Here is a 20,257-nt window from a genome sequence, read left to right as displayed (position 1 = left end):
CCCCCAGTCGCGGTGGTTCTGCCATAGCTCAGGGTACACCCATGTACGCTGGATATTACTGTGTAAAATAAATGTAATTTGTAGATGTGTGTTAGAATGATCTAGGCTTTTAAGTTACTATGGTTTCATGCTGAATCTGTAGCTCACTTTCCATTGTGAAATTCCCCACACTGTAGTTTAACTTTTAATAATATTTTTTGACCCAACAGAACATTATGTGCTGTTTCATTTCTACTTGAGAAATCATCACTGTTTCTCTGCATGGATGGCAGTAAAGTAATGGTCCAGTTGTATGGGACGTCACTTTGACTCATGAAAAAAAAAAAAAAAGAGCTCGGAAAATCTGGATGGGAAAGGTGTACAAGACACCCCCCCCCTTTTCACTACTGCTTCTGGCATGATGCCCTTGAGCAAGAGTCTGCGGTTGTACTGAGCAGCAGCCTGACGTGAATGTGTGGATGTTTGTAGCTTTCCCTCCCCCTGCAGCTACTCCTCCAGGTTGTAAATAAGACTGAGCTCTTACTCAGCTCGCCCAGTTAAAGGATTTCTTGTAATGTTGGGGGAAATATCATATTGTACCAAAACACTTTTCCTGACTGTACTGTGAAAACTTTGTGGTATAAAATAGGACACTGGTGGCTCAGATAACTGAGTGTTCCTCCCTTTATAGTTTGACTTTTGCACACTTTGTTTTTACAGCACTAGACTGATCTCATGCTGTAGATTCCCCTGCTAAACCCTGCACTATTATGGAGCCTTGAAAACATTTATCCCATCGTTTTGCTTAGATGTTTGGGTTTAATTTCAACATGACACATCCATCCCTTTGGACAAAGTGTTGCCTTTCCAACGTTATTACTGAGAGCTGATGAAAGCAAAGCATTTCAAGACTTTTGCTTTCAAATTACTGACTTATTTATTTTTTTATTGAGGACCAAGTTATCAGAATTGTTTGAAACATTGAATTGCTCACTGAGAAACTAATTGGAAAAGCCTCTCTGAAATGGATAAATGGCATTTTTGAATGAGTAGTGTGGGAAGGAATTCATTTTTTTACAATCCAGATAGAGACCACAACTGTAGAGTCCTCACAGATTAAAGAGAGGGCGACAAAAGGAAAGTGGTGATTTGACAACATGCTGTAACAGGAAAGAATTTAAGACGGGAATGACTTAAAAAGCAATTGCTATGATTTTGGAAATGAAATATGCAGCTTTTTAATCACTCCTTTCAACTGTGGCTTCACATCATGCTCCTTTACTGTGCCTGTTTGAAACAGTTGACAAATTATTATGCCCGAAATTTTACTCATAAGTGAAACTTCATACATTAAAAAGCACCATTGTGGACTCCTTAAAAGATCCAAGGTGCAGCTCACGTGATTTCGCATGACAGCATTGGGTGCAAAACAGAAAGTTATCCAACAAATGGCACCAATCCCTCTAACCCCCCTCAGGATAATTACACTCTAGACAGAGGTGAGAAGCAAGAGGAGAATGTTATGGCTGCAGGGCGTGCAAATTTACAACAGTCTGTGTGAGTAATGCTCAGTAGACTGGCAGCACTCTCCTTTTACATGTTACAGCACTCTCCTTTTACATGTTACAGCAGGGAGCATGATACGCCAATTAATAGGCAACCTTTGTATTTATAAGTGTTGTTTTGCATACTTCACACTGCGGAGTATGTTCGGGGCTGAGTTTTATATGCTGGACATTTGAAGATCAATCGGAAAGACTTGGAACATGTTCACACGTTTAGAAATAAAATTGCCCCGGTATTCACCATCTCAAATTACCTACATTCCACTGGGATTGGATTAGTATATACATGGACTATGAACATCATACAGTTTATCATTTAATTATTTGCAAATGTCTGTGTGAAAGCTCGGAGGTTTGGTTCAGTTCAGACCACCAGGCTCCAATTAGTGACAGACGCTGGTGAATGGTTCGTGACATGCGGTACCCCATGGCCTCCCTCACGGCTCCCTTAGCAGTTTTAGTGATGTCCTGAGTTCAGAAGGGTACGGAAATAATCCTAGAGGGACTTTTATGACTTCAGATTGGAGTATATGTTAAGGTTACTATTTATATTTTTTGCATGTGTGTGCGACTTTTACAGCTCTTCACTGCTTGTATGTGTGGAGGTTTTTTTTGTATGTGTGTTGGTGGTGTTAGCGCTGGAGTGATTGGGGCTTGGGGGCTGAGATACTGTGTGTGGTGGTGGATGTGCTGGCTGGCGGACTGGGAGGGGGGTCAGAGGACAGGACCTCTCTCAGAGGAGTGGCTGTTAACCCCTGACCTCGCTGGTTAAGCCTGCAGGGTGGTGGCGGTCGAGGCGGAGGTGGGGTGGGGGGCACCCCGAGGTCCGTCTGGTTCAGGGGCACATGATGGCAGGCAGAGGGGGCGGTGAGGTGTCTAATCTGGTTTTTGTCTGTGAGGCGTTTTCACCTCCCCCACCATCCTTCCTCTGAGAACAGAGTTTGAGAGGCAGGACAATGTCAAAGGGAAGTGACTTATTTTATGAGCCGTTTAAAGGGGATGGTGGTCTCCCCACAAAGGGAAGGCAGGGAAGCTGTGGAGAGCTGATGAATACCATGACACACAGTCACATGTTTGTTTACAAGATGCTGCTCTCTTGTTTTGACCGCCATAAATGGCAGTTTTCCTCTTCTGAGCGACACTTGAACAATGTTCTGTCTCTGTGTCTTTCTACATCTTAAAGTACTTGGGAAACTGGAGGAGTGTAAGGCCCTTTTAAAGGCACTCTGTAAGGCAGCTGAGAGCCAGTTCACCCATCACACAAAGACTATTCATGCCAGTGATGCTAGAGAAATGACTGATGCATCCACTGACCAAGCGTATTGTGAAAAGCGAGGCAGAAACATGTCACACAACGTCCGGCGTGATGTTGATTTTTATGGGATCTAACTGTTCTTGTTAACTGTTCGCTCTCTTGTGCTCCAGCAGGGCCATTTTTCTCCCAGCGGTTTGAGAAATTGGCTGCCAAAAATGTTTTCACAAAGTATGCATTAGCTAAGAATCTTCAGTTTTCAGAGACTTAATCCTTTGAGCTAACAATGTGACATTTGTACAGACATTCCTGTGAAATATTGACCATCTCACTTTTATTTGTGTACTTTGGTAACTAGGGCTATTTTCCATGTGGATATAGCCCTTTTGATTGCACGCCTGTGCTGTGGGCAAGTAGGGGGCCCTGCTGGAGGAGAGACTGGATGGCTGTTTCACCTAAAAGTTCAGTGTGTGTGTGTGTGTGTGTGTGTGTGTATACGTGTGAGTGTGTGTGCTGCTCCCTGTACCTCCAATCATGCTGGTACAAAGAGCCATGTGTTGAGCAGTGATGTGATGTGTGAATATGTTTAGGTAGGGGCTGCCAACTGTGCCTGGGTATGTGTGAGTGTGTGTATGCGTAAAGGAGGGGGGTCGGGTGCATTGGGTGAGGGCTGGAGCGAGAGAGAGATGAGTTTGGGGAGAGGACTGTGAGAGAAGGAGTGACTTGAGGCTTATTTGGACTTGATCCCAGACGAGGGGTCCAGTTGATGGCGCCAGGGTGCATCCCTCCCTCTAGTGCCCTGTTTAGATGATTATATTGCCGTGAGTCACTTCTGACCCCGCCGTTTAATTTTTTAACATTTCAGCTACTATGTCAAGACGGGCAGGGAACTTCTCCAAACATGGTGTGCTGTTCAGTTCGATGTTCAGTGTTAATCTGTGTTTGCAGTAAGATTAGCTTCATAGTTTTACCAGCACACGTCTGAAAGTTGTGGGAAACTGGGTCTAGAAATGTTTTTCCAGTATCTACATAGAAGTGCACAGAAGTCACCAAAGTTAAGTCCTGTTTTTCTAATAGAAGTCGATGGGCGTTTCTGTTACGTGCACTGAAAGAATGAAAACAACCTCAAGATGCCAGAGAAAAACAAATCCACATGGCTCAGGTTGTTATGGCAACATATTGAACATATTGAACATGGCAACCAGCAGGAAGAGTAACAGAAAAATCCCACAGCCGTACACTGATGATCAAACCAAAGAACTGTAACAACCTGAGCCAAAAATACAGCAATGTTTAACCTAATAAGTAATCGAATAAGACGTTAGTTCATGTTTAATGCTAACACAGGGTGTCTGCAGGTTATTCAAAAGGCTTATAATGAACAGGCCTTAATAGTCTTAAATTTGAATTTGTGAGGTCTTAATTGCCACGAACATTTTATCTAACTTCATTTTTCCATCTTATAATTTCTTTTTGTCAAAATGAGTCAAGCTCTTCTGCGTGAAAGTGCACATTTCTGATGTTACAAATCTTTAAACCTACCACTGAACCTAACACTTACTTAATACATGCTCTTACCTGTTGGTAAAATGTAATTAACCAACTCACTGTAATAACCACATCCCTACATTAAACCTACCTCTGTACAGCACTACATATGTATGCTACTACTACATACATTATCGTTATACTTACCTGCAATTCTTAAATAAGAACAAGATGATTTGTCCAAGAATCAGTTATACATTTGGTTGAAAATAATCCTGTAAAAGACGTTAAATTTAACTGGCAGGAGGCTTTACCAAATCCATTTTCCAATAAACAAGGCTTGTAGTTTGGATGCAATAAACTTCCAACATAATGTTCCTGTCTTTTGTTGTGACTTGGAGGAGGTTGCTTGGATTTTTCTGTCTTGTGGTGAAATAAGTTTTGTCTTAACTCAACAAAACATTTCACAGCTGCTCACAAGAAAATAAGGATGAGAAAATTAAAGAAACAGCATGGAAGTAATTCACTGTTCCTAGTCCCAGCTATCACCTGTTTAGCTCACAATTTTGAGTTTTCTGTAGCTTTAAATAAATGCTGGTGCATTTCAAAATTTCATATAAAGGAAACATATATAACACATTTTCCTACACGGCACCATGTGGAAACTAGAGTCAGCATAATGTCTTAAGGCTACATTAGCCTGGGATAAATCAATGCTGGAAAACTTTACAGGTAATATTAAAGCTCCAGTCCATGCATGACACGAAGGCCCTGCAGGAAGCAGTAACCTGTGCATGCACACAGGCCCCGAGTCAGTGAGCACGAGCTGGTGGGGAAAACCAAACAGGCCGTTGGTGCTTCGATGCAGTGAAAGGATCCCTGTGTTCTCCCAAATTCCAACAGCCATGTTTAAAACAAAACATTATTGCAGCTGCGACTTTGCATTCGTCCTCCCCTGACCCTCCTTTTAATTGGATGTTAAACTAACTTTTGACAAAGTTGTCAGTTGCTCTTTTATCAAAGACAGTATTTGGGTTTTGGATAATTGTTTTGAGTGGAAAACAGTTGAGCCTTGGCTCGGTCCAAGACCACGTCCACACTAATGCTGATCTGTTTGGAAATGTCTAAATAGTTAAAACTTGTCTGCCCACATAATCAGAACATTTGTCCAGCTACACTGAAGTTCCAAAAGAGAAAAACACTTCACATCTCTCCTGTTTGGCATGTGAGGGCCACTTAAGCCAGCAGCTTGACACTCTTTCCAGCAGGTGGCTTTCGGCTGTTTGTTTACAGAGCAGGCATTAAAAAAAGAGAGCATCACCAGTCCAACAATGTATCACGTGACAGTCAGATGTCTGAGGTCACATGAAAATCATATGAATTTTTGAAGGTCCTTCATGATACACCAGGCTTCTTTCTGTCATTTTCTTGCATTTTTAACAATGTATTTTTTTCTGTTTGTCAGAATGTTGCCCTATGTGGATGTAGAGCCATAATGAGAGCGGGAAAATAAGTCTTTTTTTTTACATGTTTGTGCATCAGTGTTCACATGTCTGGAGTCAGCCTTCTTGCTAGCGAAGTGGGTGCAGAGCTAATCCTCTCCTCTTAGAAGTCTCTGTTTTAGAAGGACACAGCACTCAGAGAAAGCTACAGCACTGAACTATCAATCAGGACAGGGAAGTGCCAGGATAAGAGCAAGGCTCTATAAAGTGGCCGGCTAAAGACTGCTCTGAGCTGAGTGTTGCAATTAATCCACTTAAGTGCAGTTAAGGGGGTTTTCACAGCCAAGGTGCATTTGATTTGGTGAGGGGTGAAGTTGTTACTCAGTAGCTGAAAGGTTTCATCGCATACAAAAGCAAGAAATTGTGTTAATGATCGATACGTGTGTGTTTCAAACAAGTAAAATATCCACTAAAGCTGCCCAGTTGGCTCAATTAATGACTAACCCCGCAGACATTAACAAAGCCACTCTGCAGGTGTACAGATTCTGAATGGGTCTTAAAGTGTATTATTTAACTTGAATCACCATTAGAGGCCTAACGTTGTGTTTTAATCAGGTCATGCTTTTTATTTTAAAACGACTGATTGGAAATATTTTGTATCAATGTGACCTTTGGGGACAGTTTCCTGTATGGTGTTTAACAGTGTGCTCTCCTCATGTCTTCCAGGAGCCCCCCTGAAAGTGTGTCCGCAGGGTTTCTCCTGCTGCACAGTGGAGATGGAGGAGAAGCTGAGCCAGCAGAGCCACACGGAGATCAAAGCTCCCGTCTCCAGGCTTAGCACCAACCTACAATCCACCTTCAGACAGAGGCACGACCACTTTGACAGTAAGCAAACACACTTACACAAACAAACGCGCACATGCACACCAGCCTCTCAGCAGACTACATTGTGCTGCTGGCTGCCGTCCCCGTAGAAGCACTTGTGTTGCATGATTTTTTTGACGGACGCTTCCACCTGCCAGTGCACTGCCCTGAGCGGAGACAGTCAGTCTGTGTCTGTTGGCCCGTCCACCTGTCTCTCAACGTCTCAGCTCCCTGCCCCATTGCCCCCCCCACCCCTGCCCCACTACCCGCTCCCTTCTCTCCAGAGAGACGTGCACGCTTCCAGACGGACCACACACATCTTCAGATTTAGTCTTCTCTGTACTTCCTGTTCCTCTGTGCATGAGCACATGTGTGTATGCCTGTAAATATTGGGATCAGGTTTCCCTTTCTGAGGGTGGGAGCGCATGGGAACATGCAACAGTGCTGAGTCACTGAGGTGGCGGGGCAGCTTTGACTACCCTCAGCCACCAGACTGTGCCACCACTGCAGCTCAGCTGGAAAAGAAGCTTGATAATATAGAGAGAAGAGGATTAACTGACAAAGATAGGAAATGTTGGCTGTTTAAGTGTCTGAGTACATAGGCATTTTACTTGTGAGGGCGTGTATGTGCGTGGTTTACATTTGTGTGTACACATGCGTGCCTGTGCATAGGAGGGTCAGAGACCTTCAGATCTTATGTGTCCGTGAAAGGGAGAGAGGGATAGTCAGTAACGAGGAGAGTGTGTATTGCAGCCAGATGTGAACAGGAATGTGACGTGTCGGAATGTAGTGGCTGCTCAAGCCGTCCCGCCCCTCTTTTTCTCCTCTCTTACTGCCCTTTGTCCCCATCTCATGCCCCACTCTCCCACAAACCCCTCTGAAACCATCCTTTCGCTTCCCATCACACAAAATGTCTCACTGTTGATCATATTGATCCCTGCATGCATTTCTTTATTGTATGTTCTTGATTCTGCACTTAGTTATGTCCCCCAAACTCTGCTCATGTCCTTGATGCTTTCTGGCAGGATTCAACTGGTGCTTTGTGTGACATTGTTTCAACACTGCAACTAACAGTTAATCTCATTTGGCGTGTAACATAATAGCAAACTGTGAATAATCATCACAAGTATGGCTGCAACTAACGGTTATTTTCATTGTCAATTAACCTGTTGATGAATCGATTAGTTGTTTGGTCTATAAAGTGGTTGAAAATGGTTGGACTGTGTTTCCCAAAGCCCAAGATGATGTCATCAAACGTCTTGTTTTGTTCACAACCCAAACATACTCAGTTCCCTGTCAGAGAGGAGTAAAGACACAAGAAATTAATATTTGATAAGTAATAGATTAATCAATGCAGTCCTAATAACAAGTTCCCAGAGCCTGTGGTTAGGCCTGTCAGACAAAAATGCATTTGCGACTTACTGAACTCTGAAGAATGATAGAAGTCATGTCCATATATCACACATATCGCACGATGTGTTTACATGTTTGTTTGTTTACATGAAAATGTCACCAACATTTTAGCCAACATGATGCCAGAATTAACTGCAGGATTTTCCCAACCATTATAAAACTTGGACTCAGCACCAAAGCTATTTTATTAATTTGTTTATTTTATTTTTTTGCACACAGTTGCATAAAATAGTTAGCACCTTCATGCTTTCTCCCCTGAGAACAGAGCTGTACTTTTTACGGTAATAAGGAGAGAATGATTTCCTGCTTGAGTAAATTCATTGAAGTTTCTTGTAGCTGCCTTGCATTTGGTCTATTGGGGCTACAGGTGGTGAAGTTTTGTCTGCAGATTTAATAATGGATGTGTTCCTGTATGACTGTTAAGCATCTGAGAAATATGGCAAGACTAAAAGGAGTTCTCAGTCTTTGATTTTGAGGAACTGATACAGGATCCACAGTTGTCTTGACAGTTTCCTCCGAGTGTTCAGACACAACTATAAAAGGTCTGCTGTCGAATTTGATTGCAGCTTCGGCGCAGTGTTTTCTGAGGGAATTTTTTCCTGATCAAAGTCCACATTCACTTAGTTATGTCACACCGCCACACTAATATTTCTAATGCAGCTTAAATATCATTGCTTTTTTAGTTTTCCATCAAAGTTTTTTTTCCTGTAACATACTCTTTACAACAGACTAATTGTGCAAAAGTCATACAGAAATTGACAAAGACTGCACAAGTGTAGGGTCATCTATCTGACCAAGAGGGGGCAGTCCGCGAGCTGACAGTGAAACTCTTCCCCCCTGCGCTTCATTTACCTTCCTCCCCTTTTGTGCCCCCTCCTCATCACTGTAGGCAGGTTGCTGCTGTCTCCAAACTGTTAGATGTGGGATCTCTTTACAAAGGCCTGCTGTGCTCTCTTCCACCTGGGCCATTAGACCATCTCTCTCACTGGATACGGTGACAGGCTCGGGTTGCCATCCTATTATTTCCTGTTGTCACATCGAGACACCCTGAAGGAGGCACTTCCGTCGGTGAAACTGGCACAGGAAGTGCTTATTGTCTTTAAGAGGACTGTCAGGATGACGACATCAGCTAATTGCTCCTGAGAAGTGGGATGCATATGTGCATAAACACAGCTGCAACTGTACAAGAAGACAGACACAACAACATGCGCTCACACACTAACAAACTCAGGAAGTAGTGTATGTGATTAGGCAGGCTCTCATGCGCCTGGAGCTAGGAGTCATGGCCAATTAAGACCAGTGCCAGAAATAGTTCTACCCTCTCTGTGTGTTTGTCCTGGCCTCAGCCTGTTTGTCCTGTTGCACTGACCCCATCCAGCAGAGCTAGCCTATGTCTGGGATTTAAGCTCTTGGATTAAGGCCCCTTGTCTCCAGACACACACACTCACACACACACAACAAGAGACATCCATCTGAAGCCCCGAAGTCCAACAGCAGGAGGGACAGAATCCCATCCCATAAGAAAAGGGAGAAGCGCAGGGACTAATTGGCACAAATAGGATGCAATTACTGCCTGGGCTGGGATTGGGAGGAGCAGAGTTTATAGGGACACGGGTGGGGGTGCGGGGGAGAAGGGGAAGCTCCTCGGAGGAGGAAGTAGGAGGGAGGAGTGGGAGGAGATCGGTCAGCTCCTCTGTTCCTGTGATGGATTGGGCCCTAAGATCATTGCTCGTAATTTAGGGTCTTCTCTGCAACATGTGGAAATGATAACAGGGCGAGGGGAGGGAGCAAGAAAAAGACGAACACTCACAGAGGCAGGAGTTGTCCCTCTTCTTTACATTTCGCTACAGCTTACACTCTCTCCCGTGTAACCTTTCACCCAGATTCTCTCAGGCCATTGGCTGAGCGACAGGCGCATTTTTTAATGGAAAAATCCTGAGGGAGTGTTCAGCTCCTCGGCCCGTTGGCAGACGGCTGCGTGTCATAAACTGTTTTTAATGACAATGCAAGATGCCTGTGTAATGCAGCTCATACTTCAGACCCTCAGTTTGAGCCAAAACCCCCGCTGCCACTGCGTGCACACACACACACACGCACACACACACACGCGCGNCACACACACACACACACACACACACACACACACACACACACACACACACACACACACCCTGCACAGGCCGCTCTCTTTTTAACCAGTGGGTTTGTCCAAACTCATTACAGGGCTTATCTGTTTAGCATATAGGCATTACCGCTCTAATAAACTGTAGAAAGGAAATAGAGAAGTTTGGGGTTGTCCTCCTGCTTCATGCCTCTTCCTCCTCCTCCTCTTCACCTCCTCCGTCTCCTTTCACTGACTTTAAACTTGTGGCTACTATGACATTCCAGGGGTGGGGGTGGACCTTTTGTTTTAATCTCTATCAATGGAGCGTGGAACTTGGTGCCCTCTCCCCTGGCTTTGTGTGTGTATGCGTGTGTGTTGGAGGCGAGGGGAGGGAGGGCTGCAACGATGGTGGGGAGGTAAATGGAGGGGCTGCAGTGTTTCCGGTATCCTTGGCGACACAGTGGGGATTTGGAGTTAAAAAAGCCCTCAACTTAACCCGCCCCAAGCCGCCCTCACCCCTCCCCTGCCTCATTTTTTCTTTTTAGTGTGTCAGTCTGAAGTGGAAGTGACAGCGCTACTTGGGGTGTGTGTGTATGTGTGTGTGTGTACTGGTGGCAGGGAGCGTTTAGTGACTCCCTCTGTGAGAGCATGGGAACTTTACATTTCAAAGCCAAGCAGAGGGCACCCAGAGAAACTGCAGCGGGACAGAAGTTTTGTGCGCACAGGGCAGCGAGGGGGAGACGGAGAGCGGATAAAAAAAAGAGAGATGAGTGAAAGGGGGTAAGTGTATGCTTGCATGCACGCGAGACTGAAGGTGAAGCATTTTTTCAGAGACTCTGAGGAATTCTCATTTTGTTCAGATTAAGAAAGTTGGGGGGTGAGGAGTGGGTGTCCGTGGGAGAGGGGGGCCTGGATTATTGGGGGTGGGGGAAAGCGGTGAGGGGGGTGATGGACATTCCTCAGGATGAAGTAGGTCATTGTTCCCTGTCTCTAGTGAAGAGAGCTCTCTGAAGAAACTGATGAAGTGAAAGCAGCGGAGGGAGGGAGATGCAGGGCTGGATGGGGGGTACAGGTCCATATACGGGGGGGGGGGTCGCATTATTCAGTAATCCTATTGAAAATGCCTCTGAAGGACAGTCCAAGACAAGCCGGGAGAAAGGAAAGCGAATGGAATGTGACAACAGAAAAATGCCATTGATGGTGGTCAGTTTGAAGCGGCTTGATGTGGAGAGACGTCTTTGCTGAATGGCAAGTCCACAGAGCCAGGAGCAGCGCCGCTCCCATACTTGGCTGCTCGCTCAGCCTGACAGAGATGCTCCAGCTCCACCTTTCACCCCTCCTGCTTCACTCCTCTCATCTCCTCGTTTCCAAACGTCCCCCTCCCCACAACACATTCCTTTGCCTTTCATCCAAGATTTTATGCCTAAGCTGTTTCTGTTGAGATACTCAAAATGTCAGGACATGGGCACAGGTGAAGTGGAATAACCATCAATCTGATTTCAAATGGTGGCAGCAGCAGCAGCAGCACAGGCTCAGAGTCAGAAAGTGAAAGTGTGGGTGGAGGGCTCTACATATCAACATCTTTTAGATGTGCTATATTACAGCCTTGTGGCAGCAGTACTTTTGAAATGTTCATTTTGTCCAGACAACAGCAATAATTTAGTTATTTACAAACACTGTGGTCATGCTGGAATCTGTATATTGCAATGATTTGATGAAAACCTCACAATGTGCTTGTGTGTTGCCTTATGTTTTGTAATGGGATACTCAAAAAGTGTGAATTCTCTGTGCCCAAACAACACAATTCATAAAATGTTATTGAGTTACAGATTGATAAAATCAGCTCTCAGTCTCTGTAGCTGTCCCAAGCAATATGTTATCCATCATACAAATTCAATTTCCTTTGTCACATCTTTAAAATGAATCCCTCCCTGTAGACGGACATGAAATGTTAACAATGTAAAATTGTTTGTTCTGGCTCTTTGGCAGCCTCAGCGTTTAGTCATCACTCTAATCCCCCTCCACTTTTTTCTCCACAGAGTTTTTCCGTGAGCTTTTGAAAAATGCAGAGGTCTCACTGCACAACATGTTTGTGCGAACGTATGGGATGATGTACGTGCAAAACGCAGAACTGTTCAAGAACTTCTTTGCGGCCCTAACTCGGTACTACGTGTCTGGCAGCGCTGCCGTCAACCTGGACTCTATGCTGGCAGACTTCTGGGCCGACCTCCTGGAGAGGATGTTTCGGCTGGTCAACGTGCAGTACGAATTCAGCGACGCCTACATGGAGTGCGTCAGCCGGCACACGGAGCAGCTGCAGCCCTTCGGCGATGTGCCTCGCAAGCTCCGCATCCAGCTGACACGGGCTTTTGTTGCTGCACGCACCTTCGTGCGCGGCCTGACACTCATGCCGGAGGTGGTCAATAAAGTTTCTACGGTAAGTGAGAGTTGCTTGTGAAGCATTCATCTCTGCAACAAAAAGCTATAGCAGTCAGTCTGCTTTGGGACAAAGTTTTTCCAGAAAGCTCTGTCCGTCCCTCCCTTCTGTGTTTCTGACTTCATATCTTGGAAAAACTGGCTGCGGTTCCATTACAGTGTCTCTGATAACATAAACCACGTTGACTGTTCTGGTATGGCATGTTTTTCCACTGCACTAAGTGATTCATTGATGATTAGATTATCCTGCTTTGTAGAGTTGGCTTATAAAATTAATGGCTGTGCTTTTTCACAGTCTAAGTACGTGTCTGTGACGGAGCTGGATGAGTGTTTTTGCTGTGGTGAAATGATAACAGTCTGCTGACTGCCCCCTGCCTCCTCCAGGTCAGTGCCTCTCCCAGCTGTGTGCGAGCGGCCATGAAGATGTTGTACTGTCCCTACTGCTCGGGCCAAGTGGCCCTGAAACCCTGCCAGAATTACTGTCTGAATGTGTTGCGTGGGTGTTTGGCCAACCAGGCCGACTTGGACACGGAATGGAACAACTTCCTCGGTAAGCAACCGTCGTGTGATCAAGGACACTTTCTGCAGCCATTATTAAACTAATGACCGAGAGTGCACCCTGCTATAACCAAAATTGGCTTAAAGTGTTTGATTTGGCCACAGAGTATATTTATACAACTCCCTGCTTCTGTGTTCCTTTACAAGTTGCCACTGCAATGCTCATATTTCACCAAAGAATCATTAAAGTTTAATCTAATCTAACCTAATCTACTTAAGCCTTATCTAAACACGCACCCCTCTATACCCACATGGGCATGAAACCAGTGTGACATGATGGGATTGGGGTCGGGATGAAACTGGGGTAATTAGATGAGAGACAAATTAATATTTTTCCAGTGTATTTAGCGGGTTAATTGCACTTCAGTTTAGCAGTAGTTTTTACTGTAAAACTCATGTACAAACACGTTCCTCATTCTTTAGCATCTTGTATAAGTAAAGGCAGAGAGGGAGGGGCAGTGTAAGTTGTACATGTTATGACCCACAGGATGAATGCAGCTCCTGTGTTGTGTAAACACAGACCCAGATCAGTTTCATTACATTCAGGGTGCTGTATCTATGCACTGTTGTTCTCTGCATGTATTATATTGATTCTACATGACAGACTCATGTGACTAAAGATGTTTCCTGGCTTCTATAACACCATTACATGCTTCTATCCCTGGCTGCTGACGCTGCTACTGTCTGTGAAGGCGTCTGGTTTCTGCAGCAGCTTCACTCTGCTGTAATCCGAGGGCTCTGTTTCACTGGTTAACTGTCTCCTGCTCTCGGGCACGTGCTTCCCCCTAGTGGCAGCTTTTTCTAATGAGCTTGACTGAAGAAAATCCTGAATCAGTGTCTTGTCCGCTCTTTAATTTCATGTTCTTATGTCCCGGTTTTCAGATGCCATGCTTAGTCTAGCAGAGAGGCTTGAAGGTCCCTTTAATTTTGAGTCGGTCATGGATCCCATCGACGTGAAGATTTCAGATGCTATCATGAACATGCAGGAGAACAGCATGCAAGTGTCGCAGAAAGTCAGTATCACTTCATAGAATTTTTAAAAAGAAAGACAAGTAACGAGGAGATACACTTCCACTAACTTCACTTTTGTTCATTTCTAACAGGTTTTCCAGGGATGTGGGCAGCCTAAACCAAGCATGGCCTTCCGTTCCAAGCGCTCCATCAAAGATACAGGCTTTAACGGCCGCTTCCGCCCTTACAGTCCCGATGCTAGGCCCACTACTGCTGCCGGGACGAGTTTAGATCGACTGGTAAGAACTAAGAAAAGACAGAGCACGACTAGACTACTGCTGCTTTACGTTAAGAGGTTGTGTCTGACATGTACATGTTTTCTGTTCAGACAAGTGATGTGAAGAAGAAGCTGAAACATGCAAAGAAGTTCTGGTCCACATTGCCAGAGACAGTGTGTGCAGGGGAGAGGATCGCACCTGGGGACGAGTGCTGGAACGGAACAGCAAAAAGCAGGTAAAATATACACACACACACACATATGCTTACTAGTGTTGTCATGATACCAAACTCATAACTGTAATATGATACCATCCTGAATGTCTCGACACTGAAACTATACCACGGCAAAATGTAAAACAGCAGGCTTTCAAGGCATCTTGAACGGCAAGTGGACAGCTAACAACAATAACTGTCTTCAACATGGAAAAAATTAATAAATAATCACAGAAGACAGTCAGTGTCAGATTTATCATCATGGGTTTATTTTAAAAGTCTTTTAAAACCTCACCGCAGTTCAAGGCTGGATGACAAAACTTATGAAAGGGATTCAATAGCGCCAGAGCCCTCGTAAGAACTTGATGACTAATGTTAGCTTCTGAGCAAGAAAAGTAACTCTCTCTCCTCCAGCCTTCCAGAGATATTTAACATTAGTAATGTTATATCATATATGATGTAGCAGACCCAAGAATTAATCTCTGTAGTGTCCAGTATGTCAGGTTTTCTCATCCATCCTGTTTATTGCTTGGTGATGAGACAGACTCATTCACGCAGCTCAGCTGGAAAAGCTCTGCTTCAGTGATATACAGTACGCTGTTTATTTTCAGATAACATTACATTAGATATCACAATCATTTTTCACTTCCCAGATTGCAAAATTGCATGAAGCATTCCACTTTCCTGAACATGAGTTTACTCACCCTGGGCAAGCGTTAATGTAGAGCCCTATGGGAGCTGCAGTCACACACTGTTCCACTGTCACACGTTGAGACAACTCAAAGGAACTCTGAGAAAATATGTTTATTATTAAAACAAGTTAAATTTTAAAGTCCTGGTACTAACAAAATGGGGTATATACACACACACACACACACACACACACACACACACACATCCCACATATACAGTATGGTTAGATAATCCAACAGTAAGACTAATATTGACTCTCACTCTACATAGGTACGAGTCAGTTGTCATTGGCAATGGCCTGGCCAATCAGGTATCAAACCCTGACGTGGACGTGGACATCACAAAGCCTGACATTGTGATTCGCAGTCAGATCGCAGTTTTGAAGGAAATGACAAGCTGGCTCAAAGCTGCGCACAGCGGCAATGACATCTCTGTCGATAACAGTGAGGATGGTGAGGATCATTTACGTTCTTTTTGATATTCTTCATGATTTTCTTCATGACATCACGTCCTGGCTGTACACATCTGACCCTCGTGTCTGTCGTTTTCCAGATGACGATGGCAGTGGAGGAGAGGAGAGCGGCAGCGGTTGTGACTCTCCGTCCTGCGACACAGACCAGGACATCTACTTCTCCACTCCGCCGAACCCTGGCAATCCTAGGGTCAATCAAGTGGTGGTGGGCGAAGGTCCTTCGGGCGGGGGGGTTGTCTCACAGGGAAGCATGGCGCTGGCGCTCTGCGGGCTGGCCCTGGCCCTGCTGGCTCCCCACTTGAGATAAAACTTGGCTGGGCAGGAAGAGGAAGAGAACGATCAGGAATGACGGAGCGAAGGGGAAAACTGTCAGAGAGACTTTAAAAAGACTGCCTTCAGGACCTTGGACTGTCCGCCATTGGGAGGGGGGGGGGGACTCTTCTTAATATTACAATAACTTCACTTTTAATTATTTGTTTGTATGTTTTTAAGGACATCAGTGTACAGCAATATGATTTTCTTCCCCAGAAATCCCCCTTTTTCCCCCCAGATAAACCTTTACTCCTTATGGCTCTTTTGGAGCTACACTATGGTTCTGCTTGCAGCGTTACAAACATCATATAATTGTCTTGTTTTGGCAATTTAATCTCATAATACATATTTGTGCCTTCTTCAATGATTGCCATCTGATATTTTAATAGTAAGCAAGATGTTTGGTTGAACATTGAGTGCCTGTGGTGGGACATATCTTCATATTTCTGAGGATGTTCTGTCTCTCCAAAATTCAGAGATCAACTAGTCACGAAACAATATGAATATTAACCATTCATGACAATAATTTTTATGTGCATACTGTGAACGTTTGAGTCCGTGCATTTATACATTTACACACAACAGCCAGTCAGAAATGATGAAGCTAGCTGTTGATCTCTTTGGAGAGACGATAAAAATCTTGTCAAGTCTCAGAAATACAGCGAGAGAAGTTGAAGCACAGGTGTTTATATTTGACCTGGGGATGGAATCATTATTTGAAGAGCTTTCAGGGCATATGCATATTGTATGTCTGCTATGAGCATTATCACAACCTAACTTTTAATTTCCTTCATTAATTTTTTTTAATTTAATTTCTTCGGCTGAAACAGTTCAATAGTAAGGTCATACCTCATGCATGCTCTCATTGCCAATGCAATCTAGTGATGTTGAGTTGAAAGTGTCTGATAGAGTTGAGATATGTGGCTGGCGTCCTGGTGAAAGGTAACTGGCGAGGAAGGAGAAGGACTCCCCTGGCATTAACCCTAAAGAAGGCAAAGCTGACAAGTCCTGAATGCCCTTTTTTGGTGTTGTAAGCGCAGTTCAGCACAGAGGATCTGACTCTATACAGTCTTACTTTGTTTGAAAAAGAGAAGGTGGCGACATGTATGTTCAGAGCGTTTCACATTAAACTAGAGAAGAGGAACAAAAGACAGTGCTTTGATCAAATGAAATCAAGAAAAGATTATTTTAATACAGGGTTTTATGTTGAAAGAGGTGTTGTAATTTTTAGCTATTTTTGGTATGAAGATATATATTAGGTACTACAGTGGATTGTACTGCTAGTTTTAGGTGGTGGAAGAGGACAGTGTGCACAGATATCGGGGGGCACTTTTGGTCAGTGTGCAGTTTTTTGGTGCTTTTTTTTTTTTTTTTTTTTTTTTCCCTGCCCACGTCCCCCCGTCTCACAGTACACACTTGTGCCTCTTAAACGGCCTGTGTCAGTATAAATGGACTCATTTGATCTACCTATCCTCACCTTCACATTCTCATCATTTCAACCTGAGGTGGAATGTTGAAGTATTGTCACAAGTGCTACCAAAATGAATGCAATGTATGGTGCCTGAATTTTTTTCTTTTTTTTTTCTTTTAAAAACCTCGGTACATTATTAGCAACTTGTTGAGGTAAAGAAAAGAATGTAGGTGTTGATGATTTGTATCTATCATGTGCTTGGATTCCCTGTAGGGTGTCTGAGTATATTGTTACCAGCTGACAAGCACAACAAGAGATTTTCTATGTCTTCTAATTCGATAATGGGGTCTGTAAGTTGCATTGACTGGCCATTTCATCTCTAAAATGATGCTGCCTCATGTAGCTTTTGTACAGTAACTTATGCATGTATTTTAATGTCATTGCAAACATGCCTTTAGAACTGACATAGATGATCCAAAACACAGTATTCAGAATGTTTCGAAATGCAAATCCTAGGTGAAAATAATTAATTTCCCAAAAATAATTTACTAAATTGATCAGACTTGGGGGCTTTTAATATGCATTTTGTTAAAAAAAGAAAAGAAATGAAAAATGGATTGCCTGCAGGTCTGAAACAGTTGGCTGCAGTGAAACCAGATGGTCGTGCCTGTTGTTAGGCTTTGAAATTGACAGGTTGATTGTAAGCTGACAAAAAAAAAGTGATATCAACTAGCAGACTGGAACAAATCAATGAGGACATCAATATTAAGAATCTGAAGGATCTGATGTAACAGCTAAGCAACCCACATAAAATACTGAAGCCTTAATTTAAAATAATGAAGCTGTGTGTCAGCAGCGTGATCGGGTGTTACCTCTACATGTGACCGTTTCAGTTCTCCGGATTTGTGTGTTCCACCAACATTTCTACCAGGGCTTGTGCATGTGTTCGTGTCATGTGGAAGAGTTGTGTCGAGTGTGAAGAAACCCAACTTTCTGAGAGTTAAAGAGGAAATGTTTTGGGTGATGATGGTAAATGTCTGTGCTTGCGGGCCAGGGCAGCAACATTTCTCCGGCTGCCAGGAGTTGGTCCAGCTGCTGGATGTTGTTCTTTCGATCCACAGGACAACTTCAGTCGGGTGACTTAAAAGTTGAGTTGGACAGGTGTTGAAAGCCTTCCATCAGCCTTTGGCCCACAAGAACAGAGAGGACTCATTTTCTGAGGAGAGACTGAGTGACTGACTGAGAAGAATAAAAAGTGTAAATAAAGAGCAGCCGGTTTAGATGTCTCTAAAAGAGGCCGTAACAGTACACCAGATTTTTACTTGTCAGAGTATCTCCTAAATGTTATGGAAAAAACAAGATGAGATAGATGTTAAATTGTAAGAGAAAAAAAATGTATATTAAACAACATTTCTTAGTCTTGTTGAAATAAAGACTGCCAATATTTAAATGGGTTTGAATGGTGTCATTTTATCAACACTGATTGACTGGTATGTAAAAGTCGACAGTTCAGGTGGGAGTCTGTCTGAAGTCGTCAACAGATGATGGATTTTGTTGAAACCTTATTAAGCTGATGATGAGTTTTTGTTATTTGTTGTTGTATTTGTGAAACACCACACAGTGAGCCTTTAATAACCTCAGACTTGTAACAAAAAAGCATTTCAGTTCACACATTACACAACATTACTTGTAGAGCTCTTTAATAGGACTGATATGCAATGGGTAACATTCATTAGATTTGTTTCAGGAGGCTTTTTTATAACAGCAGTTAAAGGGATAGTCTGCCCAAAGATAAAAAATACATATGTTTTCCTCTTACCTGTAGTGCTGTTTATCAGTCTAGATTGTTTTGGTGTGAGTCGCCCAGTGTTGGAGATATCAGCCATAGAGATGTCTGCCTTCTCTCCGGTATAATGGAAGTAGATGTAATTTGATGTTTCTTTGCAAAAATCACGACCTGGTTACACAAAATAATTCACCCACCTTATTGTGAGCAGTTTCATGTCGGAACTATTCTCTTTCTACCAAACAACACCAGCCTCCTTGTGACAGCATTAGTTGTAAATGTTAATGGCGTCCTCCTCCACTGAGCTGTAACATTAGCTAGCTCAGTGGTGCTATGTGAGCTAGCACTAGATGCATGCCTCTCTTTGTATGATGATTTGACCAGCCGGTGAAGTTTGGTAGAAAGAACATAGTTCCCACATGATTGGAATTCTGGAAAGAGACATTGCTAGTCTAGTTCCATTATATTGGAGAGAAGGCAGACATCTCTACAGCTGATCTCTCCAACACTCTGCAACACCAAAACAATCTAGACTGGTAAATAGTACTACAGGTGAAAGGGAAAATGTCTCAGATTTTGGGGTGAGCTGTCTCTTTAAATTACTTAAAACTACAAACTACAACAATCTAACACATACGGTTTTAAACACTGGTCATGGCCCATCAGCCAATTAAAGGCCAGGTAAAGACAAAATGACTTCCTCATTGACATTTAAGGGCAGAACATAAGAGTTGGCAGAAAACACCTTGCCTCTGTGTTACCTGTTTGTAATGATATTTCAGTTTTTATGTAAACTGTATCTGCTGTGAACCAGTAAAATTACCTTTTAAAGCTAAACTTGTGTGTCACACTTCCTCTTGCATCTCCTACAGTTTTTCATTAATACATCATATGTTAACAGATGTCTGTCGGCTCAAGATAGTGACCGTGACACATGAAATTTCTTTAATCTTCATTTAAGGTCTGTCACGATCATCACTCTGGAGAAACAGTGCGCCAGTTCAGATGCTCAGTTCTTTCACTCTTGGCCAGTCCTTTA

The 20,257-nt window shown here is 43.5% G+C and overlaps 1 protein-coding gene across 1 annotated transcript in view; it reads left to right on the top strand.

Moving 5' to 3' along the window:
* The window catches only part of gpc4 (glypican 4), a 39,306-nt gene extending 19,251 nt beyond the window's left edge, over positions 1-20,055 (top strand). The window contains exons 2-9 of the mRNA XM_050041762.1: positions 6,453-6,611; positions 12,147-12,544; positions 12,928-13,093; positions 13,984-14,114; positions 14,205-14,351; positions 14,441-14,565; positions 15,508-15,689; positions 15,790-20,055. Of these exons, the coding sequence (XP_049897719.1) occupies positions 6,453-6,611; positions 12,147-12,544; positions 12,928-13,093; positions 13,984-14,114; positions 14,205-14,351; positions 14,441-14,565; positions 15,508-15,689; positions 15,790-16,016 (1,535 nt within the window). The 3' untranslated portion in view covers positions 16,017-20,055. The remainder of the gene's footprint in view (positions 1-6,452; positions 6,612-12,146; positions 12,545-12,927; positions 13,094-13,983; positions 14,115-14,204; positions 14,352-14,440; positions 14,566-15,507; positions 15,690-15,789) is intronic.
* The last annotated feature ends 202 nt before the right edge of the window (positions 20,056-20,257 follow it).

The sequence above is a fragment of the Epinephelus moara genome, chromosome 4 (assembly GCF_006386435.1).
Source record: "Epinephelus moara isolate mb chromosome 4, YSFRI_EMoa_1.0, whole genome shotgun sequence".
Lineage (NCBI taxonomy): Eukaryota > Metazoa > Chordata > Actinopteri > Perciformes > Serranidae > Epinephelus > Epinephelus moara.
This window is presented reverse-complemented; position numbering and strand designations above follow the sequence as displayed.